General features: G+C 46.0%; 1 protein-coding gene across 4 annotated transcripts in view; it reads left to right on the forward strand.

Annotated features, from left to right (window-relative positions):
• The window catches only part of SMARCD3 (SWI/SNF related, matrix associated, actin dependent regulator of chromatin, subfamily d, member 3), a 49623-nt gene that overhangs the window by 9787 nt on the left and 25513 nt on the right, over nucleotides 1-14323 (forward strand). For 3 of the 4 annotated variants that reach the window (XM_066202985.1, XM_066202979.1, XM_066202993.1), the window contains exons 2-3: nucleotides 2475-2692; nucleotides 5752-5794. In XM_066202985.1, the coding sequence (XP_066059082.1) occupies nucleotides 2484-2692; nucleotides 5752-5794 (252 nt within the window). In that variant the 5' untranslated portion in view covers nucleotides 2475-2483. Of the gene's footprint in view, nucleotides 1-2474; nucleotides 2693-5751; nucleotides 5795-14323 lie in introns of those variants that run through there. The other variant, XM_066203002.1, reaches the window with a different exon arrangement.

A 14323-nucleotide genomic window follows, 5' to 3' on the forward strand; every position in this document is an offset into this window, starting at 1 on the left:
TGTTCCCTTCCAGCTGTTCTTGGGGCTCCCAGCTCATGGCAGAAGACATTTGGAGCTTTGCACAAAACTGCAGTTTGGCCTGACTGCTGCCTGCTGCTCCCTCCATGGCCGTACCGGCCGCTGCTTTCGTACGTCGACTCTTGCTGAGTTCACCTGCTTAGATTCCTGCGCTGGTGACTCTCCTACCTCCTGCCTTGCTTCTCTGTCTGTACCAGTTGCAGCCCATCTTGGTTCTTTGTTGTTCATCCGTTCCTCTCCTCTCTCCTGTTTCCTTTATAGATACAAGTGTGAGGAATATGTAAGACTTCTAAGGGAGGGCACTGAGCTGGGGTTTTGGGAGCTGTAGTGGATTTGGGTGGTTAATTTGGAGATGTGGGTCCAAATTATTTTTAGAATTATGTTTTATTATAGCAGTTATATATTTAGAAATCATTGAAATTATGAGGTAAGGATGAAATAAACTTTAAAAAATAATTGTGTATGTTGACTGTGCACTGGGTATTTTCTTCCCACCCCCAGTGGCCTGGCTTGCATACCCTCAGGGGTGCATGCATCTCGCTCTGGCGTCCAGTAGCGTATTTCTCCCAAGTACCTTCTCAGTCTGCAGTTACTGAGCCGAGAATGTCTTCCATGTTGTTAGCAGCCCTTTGGAAGAGGGTTCCACTGGCTGATGCCCACGGTGTGACAAACTCACCCCTCCGCTGATGGCCAGGATTCACTATTCCAGCAGGGGCAGTGAACAGTCAATACCCGACTGTCCTCCCCCGGCCACGTGTGATTCTGCAGAGCTCTGGCAAATGCCCCTTTCCATCACCTTGGATCACCTCTTTCCACGTGAGGAGTCATAATATACTTATCTTTACTTCCATTGATGGAGTTCCACATGTTGAGAGTTTCTGTGCCATTCGTTGTCCTTGTTTCTTTCAGCTCTGCTCTGCCATCACTGATCTGCCGGAGCCAGAGCTGCATACAGACCTTCACTTGTGGACTCACCATGGCCATGGCACACTGATAGCTTCTGTTCCCTCCACTCTTATTTCTTTTCTTTATGACTTTTTTTGACCTCTAGTAACCAGTGAACAGGTATTTTTCTGGAAGTGTCTGTTTAAACAAGATCTAGGTTCTGCTAGACAGCAATCAGCTTAGGGCTCAACGCTTTTTCTGTGATTCTTGGACGGTTCTCCTTTTGTAATTCAGTTTAATATGTATTGAACTACATTTGTGTCTTCCTTTTAGGTGTTCCTTCTGTCTCATAAAGTCCTTCTGAAGTTCTTTAAGCTGGCCTTCATCCTTCCAGCATGAATAGCTTAGCATTACTAACAAGCTTTTTCACTTCCTTGCTTCTTTCCTGGCTTTTTTGGTTCTTTTTTCCCCCAGGTTGTTTTAAATATGCTGAAAAGGAGAATTTTACACATGCCTTTCTTTGTTTTCAGAACCAATTACTTTTGCCTCATTTCTGTCCGTTAACCAATTGTTTATCCATATTTGATGTCATTGCCTTTTTGTTTCCTTAAAAGACTTTGTGAAGGGACTTGGCTTTCAAAGGACTTTTGTTGTATGGTTACTCTTAATTCCCATCCTTGTTCAAACGCCTGGAGAGTGTGTGTCTGTATTTTTGCATATATGTGGACATACAAATATTGATAATTCTCAGCATGAGACTAAGCTGATCTCTCTGTTTTGAATTGCATTCTACAGGCAGTAATTATTTTACTGGTGGTTTTCCTTGATGACTATAAACTTTTAGAATTCAGAGTTGGGTTTACTGTGTGTCTTGTGCAGCATTAAGCTTGTGATTTGAACCACTGTCTCTCCAGAGCATTCAGAAGTCAACATAAATGCCGGGGCGTTAGAATGCCTACGGGGGCTGCTGACAAACTACCACATCCTCTTCATTTTTTAAAATTTATTTTAAAGGCTTGATCGGAGACATGACCCTTTTTCTTAAAAGATTCGTGTTGCATTATGAACTTACACTGCTCTCTGGTGCAGGCGAAGTAGAAGGCTGTTAATGGAAAATGTTTATCCTGGTGTTCTGCCTGTGCTGGTTTCTGTCTCCCAGCTGCTCGGCAGTGCAGTGCGTGCAGTGGGAGCGTGCTCGCGGCTCTGAGCAGCACGTGAGCCGTACCAGTGTGGGCTGCGTGTCGCTGCCACGGGGGTTCTGCTCAGGCTGAGGGTAGAGCTTCCACCTGTAGCCTGGTCTGGATATGCTACTGACCACTGAGTGTTTTCCCAAGCCTGGCATTTTGCCTCCCTGTTTCCTGTCTACCTTGTCCCTGAGTACCTCTTCATGATACCCAGGATACACCAGTCACAGAGCTTGTGTGCGTTGTGTTGCTGCTTAGTGCTTGTCAGGATGGCCAAAACCATCAGGGGAGTGTGGTGGGGCCGGTGTCGCATGATGTACAAATGTCTTGGCAGCTGCAGAAACGGGAACCAAACTGGCTTTTCTTTCTGTTTCGCTTTTCCTCCAGCGCCCTGGGATGCCATCAGGAGCTCGAATGCCCCATCAGGGGGCTCCAATGGGTCCTCCCGGCCCCCCGTACGTCGGAACCCCCTCTGTGCGGCCTGGGATGCCCCAGACCGTGATGGAAACAACAAGAAAACGCACTGCACCACAGCAGGTCCAACAGCAACAGGTGCAGCAGCAGGTGCAGCAGCAGCAGCAAGCCACTCAGAACCGAGCTAGGAGGTGAGTGTTCTGGAAAGAAAACACAGGAGGACAGTTTGAGGAAGCAAAGATGGTACCTGTTTAGCAGTAGGTAAGACCTTTAGGATCAAACGAGATAGAATAGAAGATCTATGTATTGTCAGATTTTTAAGCAGGAAAAACATCAGTAAATTTTACTTTTTTTTTGTTTATGAGTGGTCTTGAGCAAACCAACCTTTAGTAATACCTGGTTTTGAAGTTACTCTGCTTTTACTTTGCAGGTTTGTCAGGCCATAAATCTGTCGAGTATGTTTCGCCTGTGGAATTAATGAGCAGTTCTCTTTTAAATACAGTACAATTCCTGTATTATTTGTTGCCTGTTCTGTACAGTTGCTCTGATTTCTGATTGGCTAGCATAGTAGTTTGTACATTACACAAGTGGAAAAAGCTTTGGTTTGTCATTTGAGTACTTGTACTATGGTCACTCAGAAGAGTGGTCATAAAATTTGCAGTTGTCCCAAGTGTTTTTTATGTATGAGGTGAATAAATATGCACTGGAAGTAATTTCATAAAATTTCTATAAGGATTTCTATAAGGAACTTCCTTTTTGAAATATGCCCACCTTGTACATTGCTGAATGCATTCTCTCTTAAATAAGTTAACGAATTTGCTTTTGCAGTGTGTTAGACCCCATCAGTCTCGGGTGTCGAGTATGATCCACACACGGGGCGCGGTCATCTGTGTGGGCAATCTTTTACAAAACCATTGTAGATGTATATACAGCTTCAGGCAGTGCTCTGGTGGTGTCAGGGAATCCAGCTGTAGGTAAAACATGACTCTAAGCTGGGTTCTTCAGGAGCCCTGCTCTGTCCAGGTTGTATACCTTGGATCAGCAAGCCAGATTTGGGAATGCTTGAGTCTGGGATGCATCTGGAAAGGACGCTGATCTTGAGAGTGTCAACACATTGCAGTTGAAAAAGGTTGAACACTGAAGGAACGTGTGTGAGTGCAGCAGATGAGCACAAGCAGTGTATGTGCATCTTGGAGGCCTTGCCCAGCACCAGCGAAAATGCACATTCTGTAGCACCTCCCTGGTGGTTCTCCAGGAAACTGCACAAAATAATGCCCAGCCTTCAGGTACTAGGGTGGATATAACCTGAAAAATTGCCCCTGCTGGATAATTAAGGTAAACTTTAGTCACTAACTAGTTTCCAGGGAGCATTAAAGGACAGTATTTGCTAAAAGTTGGTGACCTGACTCACAAAAAGAAGTTCCCCTCCCCTGTTCTTAAGTTCAGCGTTTCTAGTTCGGGACCCAGCGGTGATGTCTACTACCTTGGGCCCAGTTCACACCAGCGCTCCCTGGGTACTCAGAGGTTTCTCTGTTTCTTCTGCTGTGCCTTCCCATTCAGATGAATGTTTTCCCTTTTTTTCATTTCCACCTCCCTGTCATTTCTCATTCTGTTTTTTAAGACCCACTTTCCTGGTGCCTTGGGTCCGGTTCTGGGGATAAATGAGCTCCATGTTTTCTGGCGTGGGCCAAGAAAGTTGCACTTGTCCTTTCTTGGCAGGTTTGGTGGAGACAAAAGTCTCATCTCTGTACTGTTGAAGAACTTGTTGAGATCCAAATTGTTTGGGGATGTTGCTTTGGTTTCTTTCTTGCTTTTTATTTGCAGGCCTGTGGGGTTGTTGCAGGTACATGCATATCCCAATCCCTTTGGGAGGCTGGGGTTTGCTCAGCCTTTACTTCCAGGTTCTGTGAAGTGTTTCAGTGCAGATTTGATTTTGTGAGCTGTGGAAGGTGTTGGAGTTTCACACCGTGTGACATTCCGTTCCCATTATTCCTACACTTTTTATAAGGGACATTGTTTGCCTATTAAGTTGGGTGTAACTGAATTTTCTGCCCTCTGCACCTCCGTGCACAAAGAGTTCCTCAGCCCTGGCTTATGTGGGGATCGGGGAGAGTCTTAAGAATCTGGTTTTTCAGCCCTGGCGTATTATTAACAAACATAAGAAGAGAATATGCCACATCAATGTGCATGGAAACAGCTTTTATGTGGACACGGCTGACGACAGACTTCCAGCGTGAAGACAGTAAGGAGGGATGTCCTTGTAACATGGCAGTGGCAGCAGGTGGTTTGCTTTCTCCCATTTGTCTGTCACAGATGGAGTGATTCACCTCCTGCTTAAGATAAAGGCCTCACAAATTAAAAAGATGAAGAATAGGACCTGAATTCCCTCTTGGCCCTGTTAGAGAAAGCTGGGTGACAGGTTTGGTGGGCATGAGCGGTTCTTAGAATCTGAAGACAGTCTTTTTGACAGTACCATTTCTCAGGCACATACACATTTGTGTTTATGTACATGAGTGCAAATGTGTTTTTAAAAGGATAGCTATAGAAATGTGCATGGGTATGGACACAGTACGTATACACACTGCAGACACACATTCATCTTCCCATGTGTGTTCGTAAAGATGAAGAAATGTGGAAGTGTAAGGTCTTTTACCTTTGTCCATCACTCATGCCAATATGTTCGAGTAAAACAAGTGTGTATGTACATAAGGAAGGAAGGAAGGGTGTTCGTGTGTGTGTGTTTTCATACCTCATGTGAAATACACGCGTCTATATGTGTGTTCTTCAGCTCTTAATTTTGGGCATGATTGAATAAATGTGTGTTGTCTGTTTGAGCAAGTTGTCGTGCCATTTGCAGGCGCCCAGCCACTCAGCCGTGCACACACGCAGGTGTGTCTGTGCGCGCCACACTGGAGACTGTGCCCCGCACACTCGTCTGTACCTAAAGCAGAGTGTGCCCTTGCACTTGCACACGTTGCCGCTCTGCACCACAGAAGATGCTGTGATCAAAGAACTTGCAGACTTCTTTCCAGGATGCATAACAGACAGCCCTGATTTGTCCTTACCTAACTGCCTCCCCAGGCTGCTGAGAGAAGGGGTGCGAGGTCCTGGGCATGGGTGAGACCCTTTTGCTGATGCATGCACAGCTGTGCACCAGCATGTGGAGATGTCAGGATAATTTAGCAGGTGGCCTCGTTACTCCTAGATCTGTCACCATGGTAACGTGTTTTTTTCTTTAAAAAATGTACAGTGCCAAGAGGAGGAAGATGGCTGACAAAATTCTCCCTCAGAGGGTGAGTCGCTTTCATTTCCTATTCCCTTCACAATCAGTTCAGCATCTTAGTGTAATTAGAGGAATTTTAGAAAATTCTTTCACTTTTTGTTTAAAAATCTAATTAAAAAGTAAGTCGGCAGTGGGTGAAAGTCTGGAGAGGCAGGCTGGGGCTGGGCTGGGGGCTGGGAGCGCGGAGCAGCCCGGCCTGCGCGGCCTCGCGCCTGGGTTAGCCGAGCCAGCACTGCCGCTTGCTGGAGGGACCGTGGTGCCGGGTGCCAGGAGACAGCTCGGCACCGTGCTTCTGATCCCTGCTGGAAAGGGATCAGTCTGGCCGAAACCTGCTCCACACTGTGGCTGTTCCTGCGGGGTGGGCTCACACTCGGGGCTCTGACCCGGTAGAGCTGCCAGGTTGTGGTTTTTGTGGTTGTATCACCATGGGGCTGGAGTGAGCCCGTATAAACAACAGAGTCCAAAGGGTCTGTATTGTCTGGAGAGTTATTAATTCTCTTATCCCTGGGGATACTTCTAGCCTGCCTATGTTTGATTCTCAATGCTTACATCTTCTACTTCCTTTCTAAATGTTGGGATTTCTCTCTGCTCTCCTCTCTTATTCCTCCCATACTTTTCCTTTCCTTTACCCTCTTCAGTACAGTTCCCAAGAACCCGCTTGGTCCCTGAAGGCTTCAAAACACGCACCCTTGTCACATCCTAGTCTCAGTTGCTTTGACTGCTGGTGCTTTTTCTGAGCTCAGAATCCCTTGGACAGGTGTGTCCTTTTCCTCCTTATCCTTTTCAAGTCTTCAAGCTCCACTGCTAGTGTGAGCCTAAACTTGCTGGCAGGCTCCAAAGTCACTTCTGTGACATTTCACAGGTGCCTACTATCAGCCGTCCAAGAGGTGAGCCCGCTTTGGTACTCCTGATGTTATACTATCACTTCTTCTCTTGTTATTCCTGCTACTTGCTGAAAGCACAGCCTCTCATATGTAAGCCATTAGATCTCTCATGTTACTGTCTTGAAAGGACTAAGCTACCATTAAACCCAGACCTTTGAACTCCTTGCAGCCTCTCTAGTAATTGTGTTGAAGCCTCATTCCTGCTCTGCTGGTGGTCTGTACTTTTTTTAATAATGAAAGCTAACTTTCTTGTGCTGTCGGTTTTGTCTGTCCCACACAAACTGTTTTCACAGACAGTGATACATCCTGTATAGTGAGGCTGTTGTTGGAAATATAAGTCAGTTTCAAGGTGCTTTTTTGTTTTGTTTTGGGTTGTTTGTTTGGTTGTGGGAGAGTTTTTATTTTTGGTTTTTATTTTGCCTGTTGCCTTTTTAAGATTAAAAGGTGTGAGAGGTAATCAAATTTTTTTGCCAGCAGAAGACCACTGACTCTACCTAGTCCATGATAATTTTTTAATAGGTAGAGTCTTATATAGGTGTGTCAAAAACCTTTACAGATACTTTCAGAACCATGCTGTCACCGAATAGTCCTGCTTTTCAGTGTCTTTGTTCCTACCAGCCAATAGTTTTAACTGATGGAATAATAAGGCATTTGCTAGAGGTCTTTTCTGCAGTGGGGTTTTTGTCAGTGCAGCTGGAGTGCTGGTATCGATGATGTGACCTCTGTCTGCTCTGCTAGGCTGCAGTTAGTGTGTCAGAAATCCTTAACACCATCTGTGGGATAAAGAAATGCTGTGCACATCATTGTCCTGTCACGTGGAGGATTTGCACTGGTGGCTGTGGAATGCACGTGAAACACGGGGTAAAACTTCCAGCTTTCTGGAAGTGCCTCTGGAGTGTTTTCCAACCAGTCAGCATCTGTTAGCCACAGACTTTTTGCGGACTCTTGCTTGTGTTTTCTGGGAACTTTGGAGGGAAGAGGGGAAGATACTAAATATATTTGACTCTTGAAAATGATCTTATGTAGTAGTGGGGAAGGAGGTGGGTTCTCAGTATTCCTCACTACGATAATGGCTCAGGCAGTTGGCACAGGTAACCTCCTGTTGGATTTCCAGACTCTGGTCAAGCCTGTGACGTAGTCCTGGAGCATAGTGCTGGTTGGGTAGGATCACTGAGCCACTCCAGGTCTACTATTTGAGAAGGATTTAATTTTGCAGGAATATAATTGTGTGAAAAGTTCAACCCAGCAAACTATTGCACATAGGAAGATTGGATTAGGGAACTGCATGGGATGTCCTGGCACTTCCAGCCTGGTTCCCTCTGTCACAGAAGCCGTAACACAACTGCCTCTTCAGGACTAGTTAGGTTCCTTACTTGAGACATACTTTTGAGCTGGCAGATTGCTTTTTTTTTTTTTAATTTTGCTAGGCTCGGCAAGGGAAGTGCTTTTAGTTTGCCGAGTTAGAGAGGCTCCCCTCTTGAAATCCTCTTAGTCGTTTGTTTTTTCTGATCCGGGTTGAATCAATGTCTTTCAAACCTTTTAAAATCTGACTCTCAAGAAACCAGAATTATACGTAATATTACAGATTGCCACTATCACCAGTGCTTGAATGCCACTCCTGCATTTTTAACTCTATTGGAAATAGCACTGCAAATTGGGATTGCTGGGTTTTGTGGGTTGTTTTTTTTTTTTTTTTTTTAAATGGCCTTTCCAAATTGATACAGCCTCTGGTCATTCTGTGATTGGCCAATACGAGTATTTCTGCTTTCTGTCATATGTAACTGATAAATTCCCATATTAGAGCAGGATTTGGACTCGGAGGTATGATCCTGGGCTATGTGTAATGCTGTATTTCATCCCATCTCCATTATACAATTCTGAGCTTCCTTAGATTCTCTGTACTATCCTCTGCCTTGCAGTGACAGCGACACCCAAATTTATCATGACTAGGTTTTCTTAGCACACTTCTCCTTTTTGTACAAGAGCACTTTTTTCCTATGCTGGGTCTTCTTCCAACTCCCATTTTTCAGTCTTAAGGAGTGGTTGCCTTTATGACTGTATGTCAAATGCTTCGCCTAAATGCAAGTTGATTGTACTGACTGCGTATCTTTTGTCTAAAATGCAAAATGAACACAACTTTGAATGAACACAAGGACTTGGTTACGCTCACATTGACGTACTGTAACATTACAAGGCGTAGTATTTTTTATAGTGTATTTAACATTAACTCCCGTTCTGTCCAGCAGGCTCTTTCCTGCCCTATTTGCCTCACTTCTGGGTCTTTCTCTTGTTCACACTTGGCTGTTGCTGAAACCCTCATTAAGTTCTGGAGAAGTTCACAGGCATCTTCTTTCCTAGCTGGGGACCTAAATCTTTGGAGCTGGTGTTGCTCTTGTGACCCAAGTTTAGCAGTTGTGCTTCAATTTTGACCTCAGACCACAAACTGTCTGTAGGGTCACATGACTAATCCTCAGATTGGACCTCTTTCTCCAGGCCTTGCCTCCGCATTGCTTCTGGTCAGTCTTATTTTCTCCTTGGATTGAGTCATAACATTTTTCCCAGGGACCTGTGAATGTGATCCACCGTTCTGTTTCTTTGACTTCCTTGCCTACCCATTCTGATGCAAAAATCTCAGCTGAAAACCATTCTGGCATCATAGCTGTGCCTGTCTCTGCTTTTTCTTGTTTAACTTGCTGAGTGGGGTACAACTTTGAAAGAGCAAACTGCCCCTCCTTCAGTGGCATGCTTGTCTGAGTATTAGCTGCTGCTCTTCTCACTCCGCCCCAAATTCCTGGGGACTTTTTGTCTAGCTGTGCTGACAGGTTTTTGTACACCTGTCCTCTCCTTTTCATCTTCTCTACTTCATTTTCCTTTACACAAATATTTAGTCAATTTTGCTGCTGCTGTTCACTGACCACCATGTGGAATTCTCTGCACAGATCCCATGCCATAATAGCTGTCCTGCTGTGGTTTGGTCACTGCATGGCTGTTGTCCACCTCTTTCTCCATCTGAGCCAACCAGAGGTGAGGAACACCTGGATCTGCCATTCATTTGTAAGAAAGAAGAGTTGAGGGGGTGTGGTAGCCTTGGATATAGCAACTGTGAAATAAATTCGAAATCTTGCAGGGGATGAGGAGGGAGAATAGTCAAGTACAAACCCTGGACTCTAGACAAGCAGAGTTTGGCTTATTCAGGGAACTGGTAGGTGTGGTTCCTTGAGAAGCAGCTCTGAAGGGCAGAGTGGCTCAGGGAAGCTGGGAGGTCTGTAAGGACCTTTAAGAGCAGCTGTTTAAAATGCAGAAAAATGAGCAGATTTATTAGGGAGCCCAGAACAGTGGTGGTCCCAACATCAAAAGGCAATGTACAAGAAGTGAAGCAGGCACAGGCTACAAAGGAGGAGTATAGAAACATTGCCTGGGCATGCAGGGAATGGTATCAGCAAAGTCAAAGGTCGGCTGTAGTTGAGATCTTCAAGGGACATCAAGGACAAGAAAAGCTTCTACTCTTGCACTAGTAATAAAGGCTGACCAAGGCAAATGTGTGTCCCATGCTGAGTGGGCTGGGTGATCCAGTGATGGCAGAGACAATAAGTCTGAAGCACTCAGAAAGCCTTCTTTGTTCAGTCTGCACTGATGATGCCTCCCGAGCCCCGTGATCAGTGAGCACATCCAAGGGGAGCAGCCACAGTGGATGGGGATAGGGCCAGGGCTTAGGTGAGGAAACTTGACCCGTCCAGCTCCATGATCCCCAACAGGCTGCACCTGATGGACCCGGGGGAACTGGCCAATGTCCTTTCAAGGCTGCTGTCTCGTATGTAATAGTCTTGTATTCAGGTTGGGACATTTTGGTCTAAATGGGCTGACAGCCGTCTGGTTGGACGATGAGGCTGAGAAGGTGGCTAATGGTTACACTTGGCCATGAAGATACTGACACTAGAGCACTGCAGGGATGTGTCACAGCAGCAGTTCAGTCCAGCATCTCTGCCACTGGAAAAGGTAGTGCAGTGCTTGCTTATAAAATCTACAGATGACACCAATCACTGGGTGGGGAAACCAGTTGATATGCTTGTGGACACGCTGGAGGTGTGAACCAACAAGAGCTTTGTGAAAGTCTACTAGGTCAAATGTTCTTCCTTGGGAAAGAGGAGGGCCGCCTGGCTGGGAAGCTGCACTGCTGGAGAGGCCCTGGAGGCACTGGTGGACAGTGAGCTGTGTGTGAGCAGGAGGTGTGCCTTGTCACCAAAGATGACTAACAGCATCCAGGGCTCTGTGGCCGGGAGCACAGCCAAGAGTTTGAGGGACTTGATTACCCTTCTTTGCTCAGTGCTAGAGCACTGTGTCCAGTTTTGGGATCCTGAATTCAAGAAAAACATTGGCCAACTGGACTGAGGTCAGTGGATGATTGTCAGGTTGATTGAATGACTGGATCAGCACATGAAGAAAGACTGAGACAACTGGCCTTGTTCAGCCTGAAGGAATGCTCTGAGGCGACCTAGCAACAGCAGTGTCTTGTCAGCTCCTAAGAGGGGAGGACCAAGAACATGGATTGCTTTTGGCATTTTACTGGACTGTGTTACTGGCCCTGTGGCAGTGAATCAGAAATCCTCCTCAAACCGCACTCTCTTAGGGGTCACAGGGTGGTATGATTTAGAAGGAGTGTCAGCCCTTAGCTGTCTTTCTTTGACCATGACTCAGTATTCCTCACTACGATAATGGCTCAGGCAGTTGGCACAGGTAACCTCCTGCTGGATTTCCAGGCTCTCTGGTCAAGCCTGTGACGTAGTCCTGGAGCATAGTGCTGGTTGGGTAGGATCACTGAGCCACTCCAGGTCAACTATTTGAGAAGGATTTAATTTTGCAGGAATATAATTGTGTGGCAATAAGCTACAGGCTAAAGTTTCTTAGCAGGGAAACTGTCCAGTAGCTGCCAAGTCAGACTTCAGTCATTGCCACTTAAGATACAAAAATTCTGGTTCTCAGCAACACCTGTGAAATGTGTGGGTTATGTCCGCCTGCCATAGATAGTAAAAAAACGGCTGAGGATCAAATTGAGCTTGTCAGACTTGGGGGAGGTCTTGGATTTTGTAACCTCTCTCAAAGATGGGAATTCCAGGGTAGCCGGTTTCGGAAGAAGCTGCCAGATCTCTATGTATTAGTGCTTTGGGGTTTTTTAAATCAAGATTGCTGAAACTATTTTGTTTGTCCTGCTTAGGCAGTGAAGTATGCAGCTCCAATTGTTCTGCCTGAAATACTTCCCATTTTATTTATTGGGTTTTTTTCTGGGAACTTGGAGGTACACAACAATAGGACCTGTGAAAGTTGTGCAGGCCAGCTGTTGTACAAAACAGCTTCAGGTTACATCAGCTTGCTCAGGACCTTGACCAGACTGGTTCTGAATACCTCCAGCCAAGGATGGACACTCGGGAGCATTTTTGGACAGCCTGTTCCAAGGTTTTAATACCCCATGTGTCTTGCTTGTTTTCTCAGAGGTTTTTTTCACAAACCAATTCCTTATAGGGGGTGAATAACCCTAACCCATGCTGCAGTGAGTTTCTGTTGCCTCTCACCCTAATCTCATGCACCTCCAAGGGGAGGCTGGCCCTGTCTGTGTTTCACCAGCGCCATATGGCCGTTGCACTCTCCCAGGCAATCTCATTTTCCCTTTTCTTCTCCAGGCTGGAGAAGCTCTTGCAGCTTCTCTCAGCAGGTCTATGCCCCAGCCCCCAACATCCTGCTGAGCCTCTGCAGGCCTCGCTCCAGAGCGTCACGTCTTTGTGGTCCTGTGCCCACCAGTCCATATCCAGTTTCACCAGCGTGGCGTAGCGAGAAAGAACCTCTTTCCTGGGCTCGATGGCAACGCCTGTGCTAATGCAGCCCCTCTTGCAGCTGACCTTTGCTACGGCTGCCTTACCCCACAGCCTCCTTCTGCACTTGTCTGTCCATCAGGGCGCCCAAGTCCTCTCCTGCCAACCTGTTTTGTGCCCGGCCGATGCCCACCTGTCCCCCTGCACGCACGGTGTCGTTCTGTCACAGCAGCAGAGCTTTTCCTGAGCTGAGCCTCGCCGTGCTGAAGGGCCCTCCTGTTTCTGCGGCCTGTCAGGGTCCCTCGGCACAGCCCTGCTGCCCTGGCTGACCTGGGCTCAGGACCCTGAGAGGCCTGAGGACAGGACTCAGCCAGGAGCGGTGGAGCCAAAGTCGGCGTGGAGCCTTCTCTGGGCCTTTCGACACGAGCGGCAGAACCAGACCTGGACCTAGGTTTTTCCTTAGCTTTCCTTCTGCTGCTGAACTTCTTGCAGAGGGCTTCCTCGTTGCTTTCCCCAGCCTTCTGGCTGCTGTTGTTGCTTTCCAAGCTGTCGTACTGTGACAGCCATAGAAGCTATCCAGAGATGTTGTTCGTATCTCAGAATCTGTAGTGTTGCTGCTTTTCCTTGGTTTCCGATTCTGTCTCACAAGCCTTGGACATCTGTTTACAGGCAGGTGTGGTGGGGCCTTCACATCGTGCTGCTTCTACAAGAAAATCGTGAGAGACTCTCCCATCATGGCATCTCTTCCACACTGTCCTCACTGCCCCCACTTCCAAGTTAGCCATTTTTTTGTCACCGTTGATAAAAAACCTTTGAAAATCAAGGATAAAAATGCATAATTTAGTAATAATTGCTTTTTACTGATCTTTAAAAGTTTGAAACCTATGAATTTTCATAACAGAAAGATAACTCCAGCCTCGAGAAAGACACTGTCTTACTAATGTTAGTAGTAATCTCTTACAGTTATCCATGGAATTCAAAGATAAAGTACAACTATATACGCTTCAAAACCTTGGCTGACAAGGTGCTGCTTCTGCTTGGTGCTTTCTGGAGTTTCTTCAGCTAGATAAAGGCCAGAATGGAGAATTTAAGTGTTGAAATACTCTACTCAGGACGTCAGTAGAGGAGTGTAGACCTGCATGGAGCTGTGAACTTTTCAGTTAGGGCAAACCATGCAAGAGAAGGAATTCAGCAGGCCGCACAGATCCTTGTAACATATGCACTATCATGCCTCCGAAAGGTTATTCCATTAGCAGGGTGAGAAAGCAAAAGACTGTGAGGGCTGCCAAAACTGGCCTGGGTGAACCTTTGATCTAGCCCAAAATTCCATCTTTGCTGTGACCATAACACATCCCTAGAGAAGAATACAAGCACAGCAAGTACAATTCTACTCTCAAATGCTCTCCCAGTCTCTGGCCATTTGCAGTTCAAGGAATTAGATGCAGTTTTGTCTTTAGCTGACCTTAGAGTGTTTGTACTTTTTAGCATCTTAAAATATTTAACATCCGGTTTGGTTATAGGAACGGAATAGGAAATAGCCCTTTCACTTTCATGTGACAAAAGATGTGAAAGTGTGGAATAAAAGTATTTATTGAAGGTTTCTGCTGTTTCTATGAACTTCCTGGATTTTTCATTAGATCCTGGGTCTAGTACCCATTGAACTAGCTGGAAAGGTTGGATCACCTGTGTTGTATAGGCTGTGTCTTAAGGACTGTATAGGCCTCTGCCTTTTCACCCTGTGTCCGGGGGGTTCACAAACTGCTTCTGATGGAACTTGGCATTAAAGGTTGGAAACACTTTCTCGGTAAAAAATTCAAAGAATTTTTAATTGACTGCAGAACACCATGATTA

Source organism: Chamaea fasciata, unplaced genomic scaffold (assembly GCF_029207755.1).
Source record: "Chamaea fasciata isolate MVZ Bird 193981 ecotype frontalis unplaced genomic scaffold, bChaFas1.0.hap1 SCAF_1, whole genome shotgun sequence".
Classification (NCBI taxonomy): domain Eukaryota; kingdom Metazoa; phylum Chordata; class Aves; order Passeriformes; family Sylviidae; genus Chamaea; species Chamaea fasciata.